Source organism: Labrus bergylta, chromosome 13 (genome assembly GCF_963930695.1).
Source record: "Labrus bergylta chromosome 13, fLabBer1.1, whole genome shotgun sequence".
Taxonomy (NCBI): Eukaryota; Metazoa; Chordata; class Actinopteri; order Labriformes; family Labridae; genus Labrus; species Labrus bergylta.
The window spans coordinates 1,808,401-1,830,306 of record NC_089207.1 but is presented as its reverse complement, the minus strand read 5'-3'; the positions used below and the strand labels follow the sequence as shown (position 1 = coordinate 1,830,306).

General features: G+C 38.8%; 3 protein-coding genes across 4 annotated transcripts; 2 read left to right on the top strand and 1 right to left on the bottom strand.

Annotated features, from left to right (window-relative positions):
* The first annotated feature begins 327 nt into the window (after positions 1-327).
* Positions 328-11,079, top strand: zgc:113337 (uncharacterized protein LOC503741 homolog). The gene is made up of 7 exons (XM_065962393.1): positions 328-505; positions 1,088-1,177; positions 1,280-1,600; positions 3,454-3,783; positions 7,391-7,675; positions 8,083-8,184; positions 9,214-11,079. The coding sequence occupies exons 2-7, from the start codon at positions 1,099-1,101 to the stop codon at positions 9,219-9,221; spliced, it is 1,125 nt and encodes a 374-aa protein (XP_065818465.1). The 5' UTR covers positions 328-505; positions 1,088-1,098; the 3' UTR covers positions 9,222-11,079.
* Positions 11,080-13,252: 2,173 nt separating this feature from the next.
* Positions 13,253-18,006, bottom strand: si:ch211-214p13.8 (B- and T-lymphocyte attenuator). Of its 2 annotated transcripts, XM_020653447.3 has the most exons (6): positions 17,214-18,001; positions 16,588-16,923; positions 16,458-16,496; positions 16,267-16,395; positions 16,137-16,168; positions 13,253-14,819 (listed from the first exon to the last, which is right to left on the bottom strand). In XM_020653447.3, the coding sequence occupies exons 1-6, from the start codon at positions 17,287-17,289 to the stop codon at positions 14,502-14,504; spliced, it is 930 nt and encodes a 309-aa protein (XP_020509103.2). In that variant the 5' UTR covers positions 17,290-18,001; the 3' UTR covers positions 13,253-14,501. The 2 variants fall into 2 exon arrangements, with proteins under 2 accessions (XP_020509103.2, XP_020509104.2); XM_020653448.3 differs by lacking the exon at positions 16,458-16,496 and having other exon boundaries at positions 17,214-18,006.
* Positions 18,007-19,257: 1,251 nt separating this feature from the next.
* Positions 19,258-21,735, top strand: si:ch211-214p13.7 (uncharacterized). The gene is made up of 4 exons (XM_065962444.1): positions 19,258-19,424; positions 20,243-20,262; positions 20,355-20,395; positions 20,706-21,735. Exons 1-4 carry the CDS (start codon positions 19,405-19,407, stop codon positions 20,892-20,894), a joined length of 270 nt encoding a protein of 89 aa, XP_065818516.1. The 5' UTR covers positions 19,258-19,404; the 3' UTR covers positions 20,895-21,735.
* Positions 21,736-21,906: the final 171 nt, after the last annotated feature.

Sequence of the window (21,906 nt, the reverse complement as noted above, 5' to 3'; positions counted from 1 at the left end):
CGTCGACAAAACGGCAGTCACCTGTTTTTACTGTTTCTGTTTATCCACAAAATAAAAAAAAACATCACAAATAGAAACTCAATAAATTAGGTATTTGCCTTTACAGACCATGGAAAATGTAGTTATTTACAAAACACAATTTTTTTTTGCTAAATAATTAAATAAACATTCTGTAGGTCTACAACTTAAAATATTTCCAATGAAATTTCTCGTCTCAAGACATTTCACGCTTCTTGACGCTAGATGGCGCTGTTGGTCCTAAACAGAGAGTGTTCTCTCTGCCTGCCTGTTCTGAGATCTCAGTCGCAGCTCATACTGAAGTTCAGAGTCTGTTGCCGGCTGGTGTTCATTGTGGTGGTGCAGAAAAGACTCGGGATGAGTCCAGATTAGTCCCTCGCTCCTTCTTGGAGAGATGCTTCATGAGACTGTTGGATGGGCGACATGTTGCAGAGGTAGATCATCTTCAACTTTGGACTTTTATCTTTTTGCAACAGGACGAGTGAAGGTAAGTTGAGAATGAAATGTCTAAAATTGTAAAAGTAAGTTCTTCTGCTTTCTGGATGATCAACAGATTGTTTTATTTTAACAAACGTTTTGGGAGCTCTTATAGCCTAAGTATAATAATAAAGCTGTAATGTATTGGCTATAATAAGCTTGTGGGCCTGTTATCTAAGTTTATTGAAAAAAGTGGTATTTGACTTGAAATCCCCCTAGATACTGATGTGGAAGAGTGAAACCTTATTTAAAAGGCATGTTTAAAGGGTACCTGTTTAAAGCTTGCATTGAAACCCGCTGATAACTGAGCCTACTTTTAATCCTTGTATATTATTTTTTTGCCACTTAAGGAAGTTAGATTAATTTCAATACACTTTAAGCAAAAGGAAGCCTATTGCTTCCCCTGAGTATCCCAGTTAAGGAGGGGTAGACTGCATTGAGCGAGCAAAGTACGAGAGAGAGAGAGAGAGATTATGATATCAAAATCCTTTAGTAACTCTTGTTGGACTACTTGTTGTATTATTCATAAGATAGTTTGGGTTTATATTTTACCGACTGAAAACGTTTCTCCACATCTCGGTCCTCCTTCCAGTTAAATGAGCAATGATGAAGATGATGTTCCAGGCCTCTTGGAAAGGTCTGCAGGTGTGTTTAATCCTCCTGATGGCTCGAGGACTACACGGTGAGTTATGCTGTGCCAAAATGAAATGAGGAAAAAAAAAAAACAACCTCAAACTGTGAATTTGATAAATATTAACCTTTTGAACACTAATGGATATTTCAGGCCGGGTGACAGCACCAGAGCATCTGGAAGCTCCCGTGGAGAAGCCCTTCACCCTGACTTGCTCTGTCTCGAGGGCTCAAGGCGAGTCTCTGAGGCAGGTGCGGTGGCTTGACGTCCAGAACCAGACCCTGCTGAGCTACCAACCTGGCCTCAAAGACAGTGTGAGTGGACAGCAGCATGTGGAGCTCGCCTCCTCGCCAAAAGACACCTCAGCTATCACCATCCGCAGGGTGGGCTTCCGTGATGAGGGCTGCTATACTTGCATTTTTGACATGCATCCTTCTGGTGCAAAGCAAGGAACAACCTGCCTCACTGTTACCTGTAAGTAAATTCATTAAGGACAAGAACACCACTTTGTTACAGCTTAAACAAGAACCATTTATTTAAAACCCTGAGGGTTCACATGGGGGATCATTGTAGGACGTGAAGTTCACCTTCATGCAGTGTTATGTCCAAAAATATCCATTTTATGCAGACAGTGACCCAGTGTTTTTTACTGTAGACTTTAAGAAAGCCAAAAAGATCTTAGGTATGTAGTTGGTGTCTTTATAACACACTTCAGGCTGACTTGCGTCTGAGTGATCTGGTCACTCTGGAATTTAAAGGGATGCTGAAAGAGCACAAATTTAAATCAACTGGGAGTTGTCTATGTTAATAGCTCTGCATTGGACACCTGACTTGACTGTTAATGTGTTTGTATGATGTTTTTGTGCGTATTTGCCATGCATCTACTTTGTGTTTTTGATGTCTGTTACTTCGATGTTTTTATTATTTGCCACTGATGTACCCAGGTCTCTCTTGAAAAAGAGATGAGTCTCAATGAGACTACCTGGTAAAATAAAGGTAAAATAAAATAAGCTTTGGGTCCTGGATCTTTGGCATTACATGTGGCCGATAGTCTAGAGTAAGGCGCAACAAATCGAAGCCAAGAGCTGTAATGAAATGCTGGCCTGTGAGAGAGAGCTAGAAATACAAGGTTAAAGCCAAAGCACATACAGTTTGACATATCTTAAACCCTGACAGCAGCAATCCCTATGAAACATTAGTTTCTTAGCCTACAATACAGATCAGAAATTGGCTCTGTTATTGTGAATTTGGGAAGTCATGCACGAGGTGGGAGAGCCTTCCTCTTGAGGTCCAGGTTGATTAATGTCCATGGTGTTTCAGGGAAACACACAACTCACACTTTGAAACAAACTGAGGAGCTCAGATATCAAGATGCTGTTGGATGAGAGTAGATTGAAAACAAACTAACTTATCTTTAAAGTAAACCTTTAAAGTGAGCTGTAAGGTGTCAGTGTTAATGTTTAATTCAATTATCACACAACCCTGCGCTTGTTCAGCACTTGCAGCCATTTTGCCCCACACACAAAGTTTACCACCACTCGATCTTTTTTATTTTAGTTGTATTTTTTTCATGACCAACATTTTTATTCTTTTCAAATGTTTTACAACAGTACAATACCAGACAAGAAATGATATAGAACAATACCAAACAAGGGTAACACTATAGAGGCAAGACAAAACAAGACAAACAGAAAAAAAAAAGAAAAAAATTATAATTAAGTTAAATTAAATACAGGAATAAAGCAGGACGATTAAAATATATGTAAATAAATAAAAAGGTAAAAAATAAAAATAACAAAATTCCAATCTTTTGAGTACATTGGAAAAAATCTTTTGCGTCAGAAATTCTTGACATCTGTTTGGAGCAGTTTTATTCTCACTCTGCTGCTTCTCAAAATTATGATGAAAACTATTTCACTTGGAACACAGCACAGCTGATTTTGCATGCCTGCTCTGTGAACTATCCACTGAAATTAAAACCAAACCAATTCTCCAGCACACTAAAACAACAAGTTACTTCTCTGAGCAACCTGATTATAAATCTGCTTCGGGGATTTACTGAGAAAATATTTGAATATAGATGTCCTTGACCTCCCATGACCTGTAAACACAAGTTGATGAGCCCTTTGAGGCGCCACCAGTCAGGTTAATAAAGCGCTGTGGAGAAGGGGGGAGAAGGCGGGTTCAGTCTTCTAACCAGAAACAGATGCTGCAGATTCCAGCGACAGGTTCCTGTTTTCATGTGTTTCTGAATAATAGCATTGCCCGTGTTTTCACCCTCTCTGTTCTTTTCTCCCATTTTCTCCATTACTCTTTCACTGCCTCAGCACAAATCACCGCCGAAAGCAACAAGACAGCCGTCAGCGGCAAGAAGGCCTCCCTCTCATGCTCATATGGTTTGCCTGAAAAGGTGCAGCAGGTCACATGGAGACACACCCCTGCACAGGGAGACCCTGCGGAGGTGGCCTCCTTTGCGAAGCGCAGCGACCCCATGATAGAGCCCCCGTACCAGGGGAGAGTCTGGCTGAGTTCCTCTCTGTCCGACAGTCAGCTCATCATCCAACCTGTCTCCATCCAGGACGAGGGCTGCTACACCTGCATGTACAGCACACATCTTAACGGGCTGATGAGCTCCACGGTTTGCCTCGCCACCTATGGTAAACAACCTTTTCAAGCTAGCTACTAATGCTGATGACTACCTTACAGAAATGCATGGCCTTTAAAGGAACAAAATGGATAAGTTTAAAAAAAAACTCCACGTGGATCGAGCAGAATATGTCCAATAGGGTGGAAGTCATGCATCATGCAATGTGTAAGGCTTGCTTACAGGAAAGAAAAGACTATAGTGCAATAATTGGTTGCTGTCCTTCTTGTAATTTCTAATCATTTAAGAAGCATCTTAAAGTCTTTATATGTGATGTTTTGATCCAGCAGATGTCGCCCTTGAGCACCAGCATGAAACCAAAACAACTCGCGCTGCATTGTTGTGTTAGCATGCTAATGCTAGCGATCTTTATTATGCTGGTATCTTCACACTGCATGTAAATTTAGCTGAAATGAGCATGATCTAGAAACACAGTTAAGCAGTGAGTACAGTATGTTATTCTTCTTTTCTCTAGTCCCTCAATTAAACAACTTTTATACACGAGGGGAAGAGTCAGCCGGCCGTCCGGGCGATGTAAACAAAGTGAAGATAGGACTCTGAAAACTCTGAAAACATCACAGACAGTGGGACTCGGGTGTTACACCCATTGTAGACAGTCATGACTCACAGAGTTATTTTCAGAGGAGATACTTGATTTATATTTAAGTGAGAAAAATCACATATTAACCCTTTAAGTGCCCATACAATTTGGCCAACCCTAACCCTAAGCAAGATAACCTCTTGATTTAGCTAACTCAAACCTTGGATATTTTGGAAATTTGAAGTTGATGGTAGTTTTATCTTTAGCCTTGGCGGCATGAATGTATGCACCAAGTTACTCGAAGGATTTCAAGGCAATCCATCAAATTGGCATATTTTACTCATGTACCCTCATCTAGGGTCAAGCTGCAAATTGTCTTCAACTCATTTTTCCCTTACAAATGTTTCTTTTTCTACTTATGTGTTGATCAAATCTGGCAGAAATTGTCTATAAAGATAAAAATGTTTTTGAAAAGAAAAAGTCTTATACATGAATGAGCTGGGTCGACAGGAGCTAGTGTGAAAAACAAAGGATTCAGATGTGTGTGTGTGTGTGTGTGTGTGTGTGTGTGTGTGTGTGTGTGTGAGAGCGCCTTGAGCCACAGCTTTGACTCTTTGTTGGAAACTCAGGTACATCTGGGACTCAGGCAGGAATGTTGATCTTTTCTTCCCATTTGTAGCTGTTTAATGTTTTCATGATACAGCCAGGCTTTTCCACAAACAAACACAGAACAGTGTGTCCATGTGAAGAATGGACTATTGGAAGGAATGATGGAGGCAGGGAGCGAGGTCCTGATGCATGACTGTGTCAGTGTTTGCAGCAGACACTGATTCCCTCTGTGCTTTGTCTCCCTCTCTCTCTTTGGCTCCACCACTTCTCTCCTGTTCTCTTTCACTCACAGTTAGCTCAACACACAGATGTGCTTTTGTTTCTAATCAGACTGTACAGTACAGTAGGTGTTTCTGCTTGATTAGCATTCAGTCTAATGTTTAATGCAGCCTCCCACCCACATCTCGCTCTCGTGTTGTGACGCCCCCTCCTCTGTCATGTTCCCAAACAGTGACAGATTAACCAACATGTAAGGGTATAATGAAACAACATTATTAGCACCACAACATGATTTCCTGTGCTGGTTCACTCCATTGCTCTCCAAAGCTAAAGCTAAAAGAGAGAGGGAATTAGAATAGCTAAAATTCCTGCATATCTGTTTGACTTTAAGTTTACTTTAACAACAAACTTTACTCACTGTAAAGTATAAAAATGGCCCATAAGAAAACTATTGTATTATTTTGCCGGGTACATTTTTACTGGTCGGTTTAGTATATGAGTATCCGTTAGTTTTTCTGCACTGCTATAGTTCTTCAAGGTGTAGCTGAATTGAATTTATATCTATTCTGTTCTGTTAAAAAAAAGCAGTTTTGAATGATCTTATCATTGGTTTGATGTAGGATGTTATTCTGCAGAGGAGCTTAAACTGTCCAATAATAAATCCAGAGAATAAAGTATAATATTTTCTCCTCACTGACAGGAAGTAGAAAGTAAATGTAATTTATTGCTAAATATAGTCCAGGTGAAATGGTTCTTTAGTTGAACCGTTATTTTCCAAATGTTAAAAGGCTTTGTATGTGATTTTTTGATCCAGCAGATGTCGCCCTTGAGCACCAGCATGAAACCAAAACAACTGGCGCTGCATTGTTGTGTTAGCATGCTAATGCTAGCGATCTTTATTATGCTGGTATCTTCACACTGCATGTAAATTTACCTGAAATGAGCGTGATCTAGAAACACAGTTAAGCAGTGAGTACAGTATGTTATTCTTCTTTTCTCTAGTCCCTCAATTAAACAACTTTTATACACGAGGGGAGGAGTCAGCCGGCCGTCCTGGCGATGTAAACAAAGTGAAGATAGGACTCTGAAAACTTTCCACATTTAAGTGTGAAGAATCACATGTTAAGTCAAAGTTAGCGTTCAGTGGAAAACCAAATTCTAACATTAGATTATTTGTACCTTATTTGATCTTAATTTAACCTCTCTTAGACTTTATTAAAGTCAGATTAAATGTGGCACAAATGTGATCTAGTAATGCAGGAAAGTTTTAAATAAACTTTGGAATTTCATTTCAAGTAAGAGCCCAAATTTCACCCCAGCTTTGTGCTCGTTCACAGAGGCATTTTGGTTTGGATTGTTACAAGATGTTTCTTGTGGCTTTTGACCCACCCTGAAAATCTGAAAACAATCCACACGGTTGGCGGTTAGCTGAGGGGTTCACCGCCTAGAACTCTGAGAATACGTTCAAACTATGAGGGCAAAATATCTGTGGTCTAACCGTGATCTTGCCAATAAAAATGTTTTCAGTTCCAATGTGTCACATTCCTCCTTCAACTCTGAGAGCCAAGGATTCAAAACAGACAGAGATTCATTTATGGATCTTAAGTGAGCAGGAATTCACAAACCTGGGTTCATTCAAAGGCCTCACTGTTCCCAGGTATCATGTGTTGTGCTAATGGCTAGCACATAGCACAAGAGCACAGTTTAAAAAAAATATGATGTAAACCTTTGTTTTTTAAAGTCTTTATTTGTGATTTTTCACACTTAAATGTAGAAATCAAGTCTATCCTCTGAAAATAACTCTGTGAGTCATGACTGTCTACAATGGGTGTAACACCCGAGTCCCACTGTCTGTGATGTTTTCAGAGTTTTCAGAGTCATATCTTCAGTTTGTTTACATCGCCAGGACGGCCGGCTGACTCCTCCCCTCGTGTATAAAAGTTGTTTAATTGAGGGACTAGAGAAAAGAAGAATAACATACTGTACTCACTGCTTAACTGTGTTTCTAGATCACGCTCATTTCAGCTAAATTTACATGCAGTGTGAAGATACCAGCATAATAAAGATCGCTAGCATTAGCATGCTAACACAACAATGCAGCGCCAGTTGTTTTGGTTTCATGCTGGTGCTCAAGGGCGACATCTGCTGGATCAAAAAATTGCATATAAAGCCTTTAACATACAATTTTATCACAGTATAAGCATGTTTGCTCTTATGGTTTGATACCAGTCTACATTTTTTTTCCACCCAGTGCTGCCCAAACCTCAGGTGAGCTACAAGACCACCACTCCAGGTGTGATCGAAGCCAACTGCACGTCGGTGTCGCGCCCCCCAGTAGAGATCGTGTGGAACGTGGAGAGAGACAACCGCACCATGGGCCCCCCTGTGACCACGCAGCTCCCACAGGGGGACGGGACCACTCTGGTCATCAGCACGCTGACGGTCCAATCAGGCCTGCTGAAAGACGTGTCGGTCAAATGCTTGGTGCACCACAAAGGGCTCGAGTCACCGATTGCTGTATCTATGAACACAAAAAGTGAGTTAGTGTCTGTGCAGATCCGCTACCTCACAAACCTTTATTAGAATTGTTTCTTATTTTCCCAGAGAATACTACAGGAAGACGTTTTGTAGTATAGAATATTACCATATTTTGCTCCTCATGACATTAATATTCCATTATTTTTTAATTAAGTGTTTTGTTTTGTTTTAATTAATGCTTTGTGAAAGAGGGGCAGATATTATAAGATTAGTCTTCTTTCTGCTCCTTTTCATTCAAAATTTAAGATTTTATGTTTGTTTGTTTTTCTTAACTTTATTGTTTGTTTGAATGAAATAAAATTTACAAATAAAAAAAATTATAATAATAAAATAAATATTCTTCTTCAATTATTATTTTGCGACATCAGTATTTACACAGTGTAGTTAATTGTGTCTTTTTTCTAGTTGGGACGGCTCTCACCATCCTGATCTCAGTCACTACAGTGGCAGCCCTGCTGGTCATGTCTCTCTGCTTCTGCCTCTGGAAGTGTTTCCTGCGCAAAGAAGGTCAGTGTGTGAGTGTGTCTAGCTTTAATGTCCATGTCAGTGAAGTTCGAGGTTTTACAGAGTCAAAGGAAAACAAGTTTGCACCCAGGTGTCATATTTTACACACTTATAGGTGGCACCAACTGGTGTAAGGTCTGATCCTGAAAAATAACCGAGTCATGTTAAGACTTGACTTCAGAATGGACTTTTAAGTTTTTCCCAGATTAGGCCTAGTTTAAACCTTAGCCCATCTCAAGACTAAGATGGACCTGTCTGAGAAAATGGAGTTTTGACTGACTAAGGGGGTTATTTAGAAGCCCTTCAGATTATGCTGTTCAAAAGTAAGTGGGAGGAAAATTCTTCCGAATCTCAGAAATATACAGAGTTTATACTGAGACCACAGTAAGTCTTTGTTGGGGCGCAGGTGTCCTAACGGTTAGTTTGCGTGGCCCATGTTCAGAGGCTGTAACCCTCGAAGCGGACGGCCCGTTGAGTTTGAATGTTATAATATGTTAGATTAGTTTATACATTCCACACATGTTTTTTATGTGATTATTGATTTTCCTCTTGTCTTCTGGATATTTTTAATCCTGTTTATTTGAGGACTGAATAGATTATTGTCATGGTGTGATGCTAATGCTATCGACACACGGGAACATGACATCTCAACTTAACTAGGGCCCGAGCACCCACCTTGCCACTCATTTGCCACTCGTGCAGTGCATATGCCACTCGTATGTGGCAAGTGGCATATGCCATATGCTGCGGCATATGCCAGCACGAGCCACTCATATGCCACTCATATGCCACGGCAACACGCTTTATTGTTGGGATTTTATGATCTGAACACTTGTCTAAAAACCTGAATGATAATAATTTTGATTCTATTATAGCTTTCTAAGTTACACATCACGGAGGTTTAAATTAAAATGTTAAAACTCTGCTGGAGTTCAGTAAAAGAGAAATGTCACCACTGCTTAAGAGGGCCAACAGAAAACCTGACCTTTATCGTCCGTACTAGATTGAAAGCTTTGTTATGCTTCTTTTCAGCTGAATAATCTTTCAGACGAGAGAAAGAGACTGAAAGAAGAGGTAGAGCTTCTCCCAGCCAACATGAGAGTTTCTCTGCATCATCATCTTCATCATCATCATCGGATACAAAGGGAAGATGTGCTGACACAGTCTCTATAGGATGTCATATACAATCCTGTTTATGAGCAACAACTGTACCATGACATTCATCTCTGCGCTCCTTAATCTGAATCTTACATAATCTCCACGCTGTCCTCACATGAAGTCAACGAGGAGTCGCTGAATGGATGTGTGTTTTTTTCTCTCTCTGGCTTTTTGTAATTGATTGAGTTGTTGGTCACACATTCCTCAACATGCAGCAGATTCACTGTATGCCAAATGAAATTAGAGTGATTTTCGCTGTTGCAGCATATTGCACATCTTACAAAATATGTTGTCCTGTTAGTCTATATAGCAGCCTTTTCTTCTACCTGTGAATTGTTGTACAAACTTTGTAGAACTACACTAACAAGCCACATGCAGCGCTGATATGAATATAGGCAATGTACTCTTTCCAAGTCAAACCAGTACACACCAATGTGCTCAAGTATAGAGCACCAAACTTCTGCAGTTGAATATAGTCCCCAGCGTATTTACCCTTGTTTGACTAACATTTGCTAAAGAAAAACTGCAGTGTCCAAATGTTTTAAATTATAATTGAGTCTTTATTTTTTCTCCATATTCTTGAATTGTGAAGATTAGTTCCAGAGCAGAGGGACCAAATGCTTTTGTTCATGTCTTTATTGACAGTTGGAAAAAATGTAATATTGCAAACTTTTATCGAGTATATATTACAGTTTATAGGCACAATTAGCTCGCCGCGACTGCTTTTATTTTTTGTACCTCAGTTGAAGGCCTCCATCACTTCTGTGAGTTGTTAAAAGCTCGCTGAACTCGGCCATGTTCAACTGAGAGGGCTGCATACTTACATCTTGTTTGTGTAATACCTACTGCAGATTTTTCTACATGCTTCAAGGTCTGTTTGTGTATGTTGTGAGCGAGAGAGAGAGAGAGAGAGAGAGTGTGTGTGTGTGTGTGTGTGTGTGTGTGTGTGTGTGTGTGTGTGTGTGTGTGTGTGTGTGTGTGTGTGTGTGTGTGTGTGTGTGTAGCATATTTTTCAAGGTTAAATTCCACAGTCATAGCTTGAATCAATTCCCTGAGGTAGCCATGTTGAAACCTTTTTGGTGCCCCTGAAAGGAATGCGTGTCTGGGTTGGCTGTGTGTGCATCACACAGTCTGGAAGGTTTATGTGTGTGAAGAAATAACATTTTAATGAAATTAAGACATCAACATGTCATTAAAGGAGATTCTTCTTCTTGTTTGCTTGTTTTTTTATTTAAACCTGCCTTTGCTTTGGTAAATGACTCTGGATCAAAGTGGCACTTAAAGGCCTAAAAATGTGACCTTGTGATGCTTTGGGTAAATGTTTTGCTGTGTACAGAAACATTTAATCTTTAATAAAAAAAAAAACATGATAATTGGAATCATGTGTTATCTGATAGCCCTCAAATAAACATGTGATGGCCATCAGATTTCAATATCAGTGCTCAATCAGGAACATCACACTTCTTAAGATTTCAAAGACTCGAGACAGCTTTTTCTCTGTCTGCATGGTTTCACTTTATATGTATAAACCACCCAGTTTGAGCTCAGAGCAGTAGATATTTCAGAGCAGAAATATAGCTTCAGAACATGTTTTCAATAAATGGAAATGAAAAACACATTAACCAGTTCTTCGCAGAATAACTCCAGTCACAAAATTTGAATCAATGCATCCTGACCAAATGTGCAAAGTGGAACAAATATATGTATGCATCAAAGTGAACAATAAAAGTGTTAAATCTGTCTGTGTCTTTTTTTGACTTTTCTTTGTATCTTTCAGAAGAATATGGAAAATATGAAATGACCCTCTGATGTACCGGACCTGCTGGACTCCAGATGCTCCTTTCTTTGTGGCTTTTTAGATCCAGAGCCAAACGTGTGATGTGCACACACACATATGTTGTGCACACGCTCAGACACAGAGCCTGCAGCACATGTCTGTTCTGTTCTGATTTGATTTGTTTTCCCTGATTGCTTGTGTATCTTTTTCAGTTGTTGTTGTTTTTTATTTGGATCCCCATTAGCTACTACCTAAGTGGCGACTACTCGTCCTGGGGTCCATTCATACAATCATGAGTTTAAAATCCACTCAAATTAAATAATTTTAAACAAAGTCCAAGACAGAACAGAAAAAGACAAAAACTAGAAATAAATGACTGCAGAATAACAGGCAAAGTACAAATCAAGAACACCAAGATGAACCTATTGCATGTCAAAAAGATAATCTCTCAAATGTCCACGTTACATCTATGCAATCAATAAATACAGTGTTGGACAAAACACAGCAGTCCAGTCAGTTCAAAGGTGTTTAAAGTGTCCTTTAACAAAACTCTGAAGAACCTGCTTCCACAATTCTCTGTTGCTCTGGAACTAAAATATGCATAAAACACAATTTTAAAGGGTGCAAATGTAATTTAGCTTCAGTTTCCTTGGTAAGAGCAAATCTATAAAAAATGACCTCCCTCTCACTGTTCACTTAAAGGCTTTGTGATTCTTCACACTTAAATGTAGAAATCAAGTATCTCCTCTGAAAATAACTCTGTGAGTCATGACTGTCTACAATGGGTGTAACACCCGAGTCCCACTGTCTGTGATGTTTTCAGAGTTTTCAGAGTCCTATCTTCACTTTGTTTACATCGCCAGGACAGCCGGCTGACTCCTCCCCTCGTGTATAAAAGTTGTTTAATTGAGGGACTAGAGAAAAGAAGAATAACATACTGTACTCACTGCTTAACTGTGTTTCTAGATCACGCTCATTTCAGCTAAATTTACATGCAGTGTGAAGATACCAGCATAATAAAGATCGCTAGCATTAGCATGCTAACCCAACAATGCAGCACGAGTTGTTTTGGTTTCATGCTGGTGCTCAAGAGCGACATCTGCTGGATCAAAAAATCACATATTCTACAGATTTAGACTTTTAAATGACATGAATGACATTTATAAATGTCTAAGAATCTTCCAGAGACATGTTTTTTTAATTTAGTTTTGTATGAAAGATCTCAACATACAGTGCTTCTTTAGCCCACACCTGGTCAGGTGGTTTATTTATTTGCAGTACGTCTAGTCCTCACACTCTCTGCATGACCTCAGTCTCCATCTAATCAGGTCTAATCAAATGCTGCCTGCGCACAAGCCTTCAAACTCTTCATCGCTCTGTGGTCTGAAACAGGGCTTTGTCCACCACAAGAACAACACGATTACTGCTGGTGTGTGTGTGTGTGTGTGTGTGTGTGTGTGTGTGTGTGTGTGTGTGTGTGTGTGTGTGTGTGTGTGTGTGTGTGTGTGTGTGTGTGTGTGTGTGTGTGTGTGTGTGTGAGAGAGAGAGAGACAGAGAGAGAGAGATGGGGAGGGATAGACTTTGAGAGCAGAAATGTTGTGTGGGTTGTGTTTCTACCAGAGACTTTTGTTGACGGGGAAAATTTCCACCCAAAGACGGAAATTAAGTTTTTAAATTTCCCACGATTTCAGAGACTATTGAACACAAGTTTCACCTTTTCACCTTCCTCTCCTAAGAAAACATATCAGCTAACTAACGCTAAGACCATGAGAGCCATGCTGGTCACAGGACTCAGGAGTTTGTCTTTGCATGATGTCTCTTGATGAAAGGACATTTGTGAGAATTCGATTGAAGTGTGTGAAATAATGAATTAACTGCACAACATCATAAGAACTTCTTGAGTTAGGGTGAGATAAGATGAGCAGAGGAAGGTCTAAAAAGGTCGGTCCAAGCGTTTCTGATTCTGTTCTCATGTCTCTCACATTGACATGAGATATTATCACCCAGATCAAAACAGGCAAATGGTTCGCCTGAGATCTGCAGCATTATTTACTTCATTTGTTTGCAAAGCAGTCACACTTTACTTGTGAAACTAATCAAATGATTTAAATATCTTGAAGGACAAGAGATAAGGAATACGGCATTTGGTCATGGATTTATTTGGTTAATTATTACAAATAATAACAATAATGATAAAGTTCATTTATAAAGCACTTATCAAAACCAACGTCACAAAGTGCTTTACCGTAAAAAAAGAAAAATCCCAACAGTCTAATACACAACAATAAAATCCTATTAAAAAAGCATGAAAAATAAAACAACAGTGCAGCAATCATCCAATGAACAGAGAGAAGAGAAACAACTGAGACAAAGATTGGCTTAAGTTAACAGTGAAACAAATAAAACATCATGAAACAAGGATTATAAGAAGGCCTTATGATAAAAATGTGTTTTTAAAAGAAGATACTGATGTAGCTCGTCTGAGATCCTCAGGCAGGTCGCTCCACAGCCGAGGGAATAATTATGAAAAATGCTTTATTTTTCATAGATTAAACCAGGCTTGAGATAACACAATTTGCTATATTTGTCAGGGAGCTGAACCACCCATGCAAACTCTCTTCCCCCATTTTTTAATGTTGCTGGAGACCTGCCCATAAATAGTTTTTTGTTTAATATATAATTCATCTTTTCAATAAGGCACAGACATGAAATGGGCCTATACAGCCATGATACACTGTCTCTGCACTGTGGGGGTCTCAGTCTGTAAACAATGGTTGAACAGAAGTGTGGCGTCTAATACCACACGGTATGTCACTTCCTGTACGTCTATAACCAGAGACGAGCGAGTTTCCTCTGGTGGATGTGAAAAAACAGAGAGGTCTGCATGGAAAGATAAAATATCAAACTTGAAGATATGTTTGCTCATTATGTCATTTATTCTTGGTAAGTATTTTTATAAACTATGGGCAAACCTTTTTCTTTTACATATCTGTCCCACAAAGAAAAAACAAACAACAACATTCACTTTTGAATTACAAACTGATTCCTCAAAGATCTGCCAAATATTTTATCCAAAATTGGCCATTATTATTATTATTTCTTTTTTTTACACAAACTGCCAAACAAAGATATGAAAGTGGGTAAAACGAGAAATTGATCAAATAAAAGCAGCATTGTCTGGAAGCAACCTGAGGCTTAAAGAAAAAACCTCAATGCTGCTTCTAGGCCAGCTGAGGTAAATTGACATTCTCTGAACCGTTCGCTTCATGACCACACGCCTCCACCGTCCACCTCTTCTCTAGTCTTGGTTTTGAACACGATCTGTTCCATGACACCGCCACAAACTTTGTTCACTTCTTCCATGCACGTGTTCATCTGCATGTGTTCATCTGATGAATTTGGAAACTTTGATGGCAGCATATTCTGTGCTTTTATTTCCTGTAGTTCGGTGATGTTGCTCTCTGGCAGGTATCACAGCTTGTCGGGTAATGACAGCATACACTACATGCTGCAACCCTGGACTTTGATCTGATGGGTTTGCTACAGCCAGCTGGTTCTTATTGGTTGTAAGGGGAGGTTGTGATGTTCGTCTTAGTCCAGTTTGAGAGTGGTTTTCATTCAGACTGTAGAGGTTGGCTGGCTGAACAGGAATGGAAGGCGCTGTCCACTTGGGAAGGTTGGTCATCTTGTGGCAGGAAAATTCCTAAAACACCAAAATATACACCAAACAGGATTAAAAAGCCAATAAAATACACTCACTTTACATAATTGTGAATTGGGTTTTGAATTTGGGTTAAAGCGATTGTTGGATTTTTACCAATTCCCTTATGTGTCTTTCTAGGATGAAGACAGAACCACTCTCATGTTTGAACATTTAATCTAGCAAGAAGCAGAGGTGTCAAGGAACCAAGTACAAATACTTTGTTACCTTACTTAAGTAGAAATTTTGGGTATCTATACTTTACTAGAGTAATTATTATTTTTCAGCCGACTTTTTACTTTCTACTTCTTACAAAAATCGCCTCGTTACTCCTGTTTCATTCTGGCTTGTCATCTTTCAAAAACACACAAAAAAACAAAAACCTATCCAGATAAATCATGCCATCCAGATAGAGTGAATTTGATTGTGGTTGGATGAGAAGTATAAACATATACCATTCCAACACCCTATTGGTTTGTACGCGATCCATCATACCTGCACATGACACAAATCACCTCACACTCCAGCAAGGAAATAGCAGACGTATGTAGCCTAGTACGAAGATGTCCGTGGCAGAGCAACTAGTCATCATATCTTCAGCTCCATGAAACACATGTTAATGCTCAGTAGTTCACATATATGGTTCTTTAATGTATTTGAATTGTACTAAAATGCGTTCATTTTCAATGGGCATCAATGCAGCTGAAACAGGTGCATCCCAAATATTTAAAAATTAACATTTTAATATAACATTGAAGTCATTATGGCCTTTAGAAAAATGTTTTTTTGGGGAGGTGGGGTAGTGCACTATAGGCCTCTGTGGCGCGGCCTAAGCTTTTGTCCTTAATGGCATTTTTTTCCCCTTACATTACTTTTACTTTTATACTTTAAGTATTTTTGAAACCAGTACTTCTACACTTTGAGTAAAAAGCTTGAGTTGATACTTCAACTTCTACAGAAGTCTTTTTAAACCCGAGTATCTATACTTCTATCTGATTAATGAATGTGAATACTTCTGACACCTCTGGCTGGAAACAGGGGGTCAGCCTTATGTTCCCACAGCCCAATGGTCCCACATTTCTAAGAATTTTCTCAAATTTAGGCCCTATGTTCCCACAGGGTAGGGTTAGGATAAGTTACCTTAACCCTAACTGATACAAATTTATGAAAAAGGAAATGTGGGAACATATGCACTCCCAGAAAGAGCCACTAGCTGTGGCGCTCAACTCAAACTACTCGAGCTTATAGGGCTGAAACATGTTTGTTTATCTTTGTTATTAGAGACTGTCCCTTTAAGTTGGCGACCTGGTATCAGCTTACCTGTGCCCTGGTCTGGTTCACAATCAGTACTCCTGTAAAGAAGATAAATGATAATTAAATAATGGTCAGTTGGTAATATTTGGAAAATGTGTCACTTTATTTCAAACTCTGATTACACTTTTGTTCTTACTTTTCCAGCCATAAAATCTGAGGAGCATCAACACGGTCAATGTAGCAGCCAGAAACCCTATGCTAACACAGATGAAGCTGTAGGGCTGCCAGGACACTTCCTCAACATGTGCAACGTGAGATACAGCATCTACAAAACAAATTTTTCTTTAAAATGTTGATGTGCATAAGTTTATCAGATAAAGTTCTTACCTGCTTCATGATGCACATTTTGAAACCCCTGGTAAAGGTCTATAGATTAAGATGGCAAAAGTAGAATTAACACTTAAAAAAATCAATCTTATGTCTATATTTCAGCAAAGAAGGAGAGAAATCTGCCAACCTGAAACAGAGATGTTGATCATGTAACTGATATGCTTGTATTTGTGTCCTTTGAAACCACATCTGTACAGGCCGTCATCATGAATGGAAATCCACTTGAAGGTCAAATATGACATTAGTTCATCCTTGTGATCTGAGTTATTCTGTCTCACTTCCACATTTTCTGTGTGATTTAGTTGTTCACATTTGTCCGTGTGGAGGAGTTTACACCAGGTGACTTTCAATGGTTGTCCACAGTGTTTGACTGGACAGGTGACGGTCAGACTTTGTCCTGGGGCAGTTTTCCACATCGTTCCCCTCCTTAACAACACCGAGACTTCACAGGAAGGAGCTGAATCTGTAAAATATCAACAATTACATATAATTCAAGTAAACAGTGAATCTGAAAGAGTTGAAATAAGGAAATCCCAAGCCTGTAAGAAGCCAGTGCCTTATGAATTACAGCTAATGATCTTTCATTAAGCGAGATGTCTCTAAAATAGTTAAACCATTCCTTTATCGATGGAGATTCAACAGAGAACCAAGACTGTATTATCGTCTTCTTTGCCACAGTTGTGCCTGCAAAGATAATTACCCTTATCATTTTTTTTTAAATATACTGGAAGATATATGAGAGTTGAGGCTTACCTGGACGTCTTCCATTGACAAAGACAAATGTCAAACTGCTTAAAATCAGCAGATATGTGCATATTGGTCTTTCCATTTGGTATGCTTGATATGCTCATGAGTTGAGATCTTAAAGATAATGTGGCCGCTGCATGGGCTTATCTTACCTGTGACAATGTTTACCACTTCCTGACCCGCCTACAGATTTTCTTAAGACCATCCGGCACAAGTGTGGTTTTTCAGTTTATCTTGACACACACAACTTATAATGTGTACACACAAGTGAAAATTGCAAATTGTGTCTTATACTTGTGGTTTCACTCTGTGATAGGGTCCTACAGAAACGCTTCTTTACACTGGTGTAGTTCATCCTGTACAGAAAAACTAAGATACAAACTTACAGGGTTAAGTTTTTCCAAGTAACTTGCAGAATCAACACTGCATTAGACAGGCTGCATACTTGTAACCAGTTTTAATCAGTGTAGAGATAGAACTGACAGTTCTCCTCATCTTCATGATTTAATAACATGCCTGCTTGCTCCGCTTATCCAATCAGTGCAAATTTCTGCAGCTCAGCAGATGAAGAAATAGCTAAAAAGTCTGTTAGAGTGCAGGCTGTTGGAATAAACTAGTTTCAGCACAGTGCTGTTTATGGAAGAATTGAAACTTGGTTGCAATATGGATGCAGTATGTTATTCTTTTCTTGACTCAGTTCAAACAGTAGAGGGTGTCAGCAGCTTTCATTCTTTATCAGAATCAGAGTGAATACTCCTGATCAGTAGTAAACACCTAAAGTTGTTGTACAGCGCCCTCCGGTGTTTGATGTTGTACTATCCACTGCATGTGTAGAGGCCATTGACTTTTAATATATGTAATATGTATAATATGTAAATGTATGGCAAGCCGTTCAGGAAATTAATATATTGAATGAAGTCTGAATATATTGAATGAAAACTTGAATATATGGAATGAATATTCAATATATTAATTTCCTGAATGGCTTGCCACATAAATGTATATGTTACATATTTATATGTATTTCTAAAGACTATGGTAAAGGCTAAAAAGTTGTGTGGCTAATTGATGAAAACAGCTGTGTCTACATGAATGGACATTATTAAAATACAGATTTTAAACGTCATTGTACTGAGTTGCTGTTTTTAGAGTACTAAAACTACCACAATTTTGCATATTATAGGGAAATGTCTCTGACCTTTACATCCATAAAGTACAAGAAAAAACAGCTGAATGACTTTCAATGTTTCGGTATTGACAAAATTTGCAAAATTAATCAAATGAGACGAGCAACAGCGACAATAGCAAACATTTCCATAAAGAGATCAGCCTCACCTATCTGGACCTATTAGGAAAGCAGGATGTTTCCGTGCAGATGTTTAGGACTCATACAAGAACAAAGGACCATTGATATGTCTTTTTTTTATGATGGTTGCACCAAAGCTGTATTTTCTACTCATGCTACGTAGGCTAACTATGTTTTGAAACAGCTCATTCAGACATATTAGCTAACTACCGCAAGCTTTTAATTATTTTGGTAGATAGGTGGTTCAACTGTTTCTTCAGTCTGTCAAGTGATTCAATCACATTTTGAAAGTGCATTGTGTGGCTAACTATTCCAGCTGTTAACCATTCCTTGTAGCTAACTATTTAATCTGTCTCTCCTTTCTTTCTTATCCATTGAAACCATGTATTACTCAGGTTATGTTTAGCTTACTAATGCTATTTTCTATCTGTTACTTGAAGTCAATCATTTCAGCTGTTACTTCATTACTTTAAGCTGATCATTTAGACTTTAATAATACCTTCACAACTAGTTTTCAAGCACTTTTAATGATTATAACAAAGAGTTGTTCTAGTTAGATAAGCTACATAGCACCAAAAGTTAGATCTGTGTTTACTAGCGAACATCTATCTATAAGTGTGTGTTGTGTGACAGGTAATCAGAATACAACAAACAGGCCATTGTCCCCTCAACCCTCCCTCTCTCTCTCTCTCTCTCTCTCTCTCTCTCTCTCTCTCTTTATCTCTCCACTGTGGTGTGTATGTGTGCACTCAGATAAAGCAGCAGAGAGATCAGTGAGGTCAGTGTCTACCACAGTGTCAAGCTGTGAAGTTGTTCCTAACAGATCAAGCACTGGTACCATCCACCTGCTGGCCAAATATTGAGTGAAAATCCAGATTGTGAGGCCACAACATGGGAAACTGCTCTTCAGGGTAAGTGGCTATTCGATGCACTAAGTTAAGAGCAATTTCAGCTGTCCCTTATTATCATCCAGCTTGTAATACGTTCATTCTTCTGCTTTTTCTTAAACTGTTCAATATGCCCAAAACAAGTGTAATCAATTAAGTTGAATATTTGTCCAAAAGCTTTGATGCACTTGAGCATGTGTCATGCAGCTTCTGCATTTTTTTCATCAAGGAAATTGTGGCAACTGGCTTAAAATAGACTCGATTTGAGCTAATCTTGCTGCCATGAATAGATAACACATAGTAGATAACTGTCATCTTTGCTGTGATACTGATACATGTTTGTTTAAACACGGTGTAAGATGTCTCCCCTGTGCGTTCAGTCACTGACACATCTATTTATTTATTTATTTTCTGTTAATTTGACCAGGACATTACATGTAGGCGTCTAAGTAAAGTACAACTGATGCGACATATATAGGACCTCGAGCCATGGCTAATTTGCAGTCCTTGACCCTAGTTAGGCTTTAAGGAAATAACACACACGATTCAACAAAACTGTAAAATACAGTCTGAAACTGACAGAAGTGAGTTTTAAGCTGTTGCAAAGTATTTCCTGTTGCACCATGCACCGTCATCTGTTTAGCTGTCAAGGAAACTACTGGAGGGTAACACCTCGGAATAGCAGTTGCAGATTTCATTTCATGACGACACTTTGTGATTTCTAAGACTGTCTACCTGAAAGAAGAATCAACATGTTTTAAAAGCCTTTGAAATAAATTCCACCCTCGTGTGTTTTATTGTTCTGTTGAAAAGTGGTTAATGTTGTGTTTTCTTACTCTCAGGACCAAGAAGAAAAGGAAAGGTAATTACACAAATGATAGTATAGTTAATATATATATATGGCGAACCTTGACAAAGTCTTGACATTCATTGTTTTTCTGTTTTCTCTTTCAGGGGACTCCACAACCAAACATGAGAACAGCATGAATACAAAGGTAGGCTTTCAAACATCAATATTACGTCTTTTTTGTTTGGACTAAATTTGCAAAGCCTTTGGTTCCTGTGCTTTTATGATAGGCCTGCCATAGTTGTTACTGTGTTAGATTTGCATATTGAATGAACATAAATGTAAGGCCTCTGTCGTAAAGAGACTGTGGTGCTGTTTGTTTCATCTCCAGGAAGTCACAGCCACTAACCACATCTGAAAAACATTCTAGTTGCGCAGTATAACGGCAGAATAAATAATGTCAACCATATGTTCAGATCCAAGTAACTGTCCTCTCACTGTGTGTTATTTCACGACAGCCAAACGAGGATGTAACGTATGCCTCTATTGACCACAGCACTGCTAATCCATCAAGAACAACCAGAGCTGCCCCTGTGGATGATTGTGACTATGCAACAGTTTACGTGCCTGCAGCGCTCCAACCCCAACATGAGTCTGGAGGCTCAATTAAAGGCGATTGTGAAGATGATTATGTACTGATGGGCTGAACGGGGCAAAAGGAAGGAAATTATGTAAAATACTTTTTTAGACGGCTTCCAAGAACTCATTTGCATTTCAGCTGCAAAGCATTCAGTAGAGCTGTCAACCAAGTCTTGATCTTTACTGAAGAAACTGTCGCTCCAGCCTTGTCTCAACTGTGATGTTACGACGGACAAACTTGCAATTTCTTTTTCTGAAAAAATCTGCAGTTTTATTGTATGATGGAAACAGAACCTGATGTTTGTTGAGGACTATGCAGGACGTTGTTGTATCAGTTTTGTAATCTGTATTTTTTGTAAAGGGACTACATGTTATGTCCATGATTAAATAATATTATGTGTTTATATATACAGTAACTGTGTCCATGCCATATACCTTCACCTGCTATCAAAGTCTGTGCTCAATTGGAACAAAATGCGCCTGAGAACCATAAACACCACACAAATATACTTCAAATATATATTTATGATTTGACATTAACATTTTGAATGTTTCGTATGCCTGTATCCATTTATTTATTTATATATTGGGGTTCATGAAACAGCAGCATACTGCCATGGAGTGCCACAAGGTTAATGCTTGGACCGATTCTCTTTACATTATATATGCTTCCTCTGGGAAATATTATGAGGAAACACTGCATAAATTTTCATTGTTATGCAGATGATACTCAGCTTTACGTATCAATGAAGCCCGATGGCACCAGTCAGTTATGTAAACTAGAAACGTGCCTTAAGGACGTTAGGACCTGGATGACCAGAAATGTTTTGCTACTTGATTATTGCTTGATTATTGTTTTACTGATTTTTAAAAGACATCTTTAAATAAAAGAAATACTTGTTGTATCAACCAACTGCATCAACAACTTTTCATAGTTAGGTCAAACTTTCAGTTAGGCTTTTTGCCCCCTTTCAAGAAGGAAATGAAAAGAAAAGAAAAAGCAAGAGAGTACAAGGATGTCATGTTCTGTGGACAGAAATACATTCGTTAGGCCAAAACAAAAACGGTTTCCTCTTTTGT

What these genes read in the sequence shown, in the direction of transcription:
- si:ch211-214p13.8 (XM_020653447.3), bottom strand. Translation starts at nt 17,289, where the DNA reads ATGGAAAGACCAATATGCACATATCTGCTGATTTTAAGCAGTTTGACA. An exon ending in AAATGTGCATCATGAAGCAG is followed by an intron (nt 16,396 to 16,457) that starts GTAAGAACTTTA and finishes TTTGTTTTGTAG; the next exon opens with ATGCTGTATCTCACGTTGCA. An exon ending in CAGATTTTATGGCTGGAAAA is followed by an intron (nt 16,169 to 16,266) that starts GTAAGAACAAAA and finishes TCTTCTTTACAG; the next exon opens with GAGTACTGATTGTGAACCAG.
- zgc:113337 (XM_065962393.1), top strand. Translation starts at nt 1,099, where the DNA reads ATGATGAAGATGATGTTCCAGGCCTCTTGGAAAGGTCTGCAGGTGTGT. An exon ending in GGTTTGCCTCGCCACCTATG is followed by an intron (nt 3,784 to 7,390) that starts GTAAACAACCTT and finishes TTTTCCACCCAG; the next exon opens with TGCTGCCCAAACCTCAGGTG. An exon ending in TGTATCTATGAACACAAAAA is followed by an intron (nt 7,676 to 8,082) that starts GTGAGTTAGTGT and finishes TCTTTTTTCTAG; the next exon opens with TTGGGACGGCTCTCACCATC.
- si:ch211-214p13.7 (XM_065962444.1), top strand. Translation starts at nt 19,405, where the DNA reads ATGGGAAACTGCTCTTCAGG. An exon ending in ATGGGAAACTGCTCTTCAGG is followed by an intron (nt 19,425 to 20,242) that starts GTAAGTGGCTAT and finishes TCTTACTCTCAG; the next exon opens with GACCAAGAAGAAAAGGAAAG. An exon ending in AGAACAGCATGAATACAAAG is followed by an intron (nt 20,396 to 20,705) that starts GTAGGCTTTCAA and finishes ATTTCACGACAG; the next exon opens with CCAAACGAGGATGTAACGTA.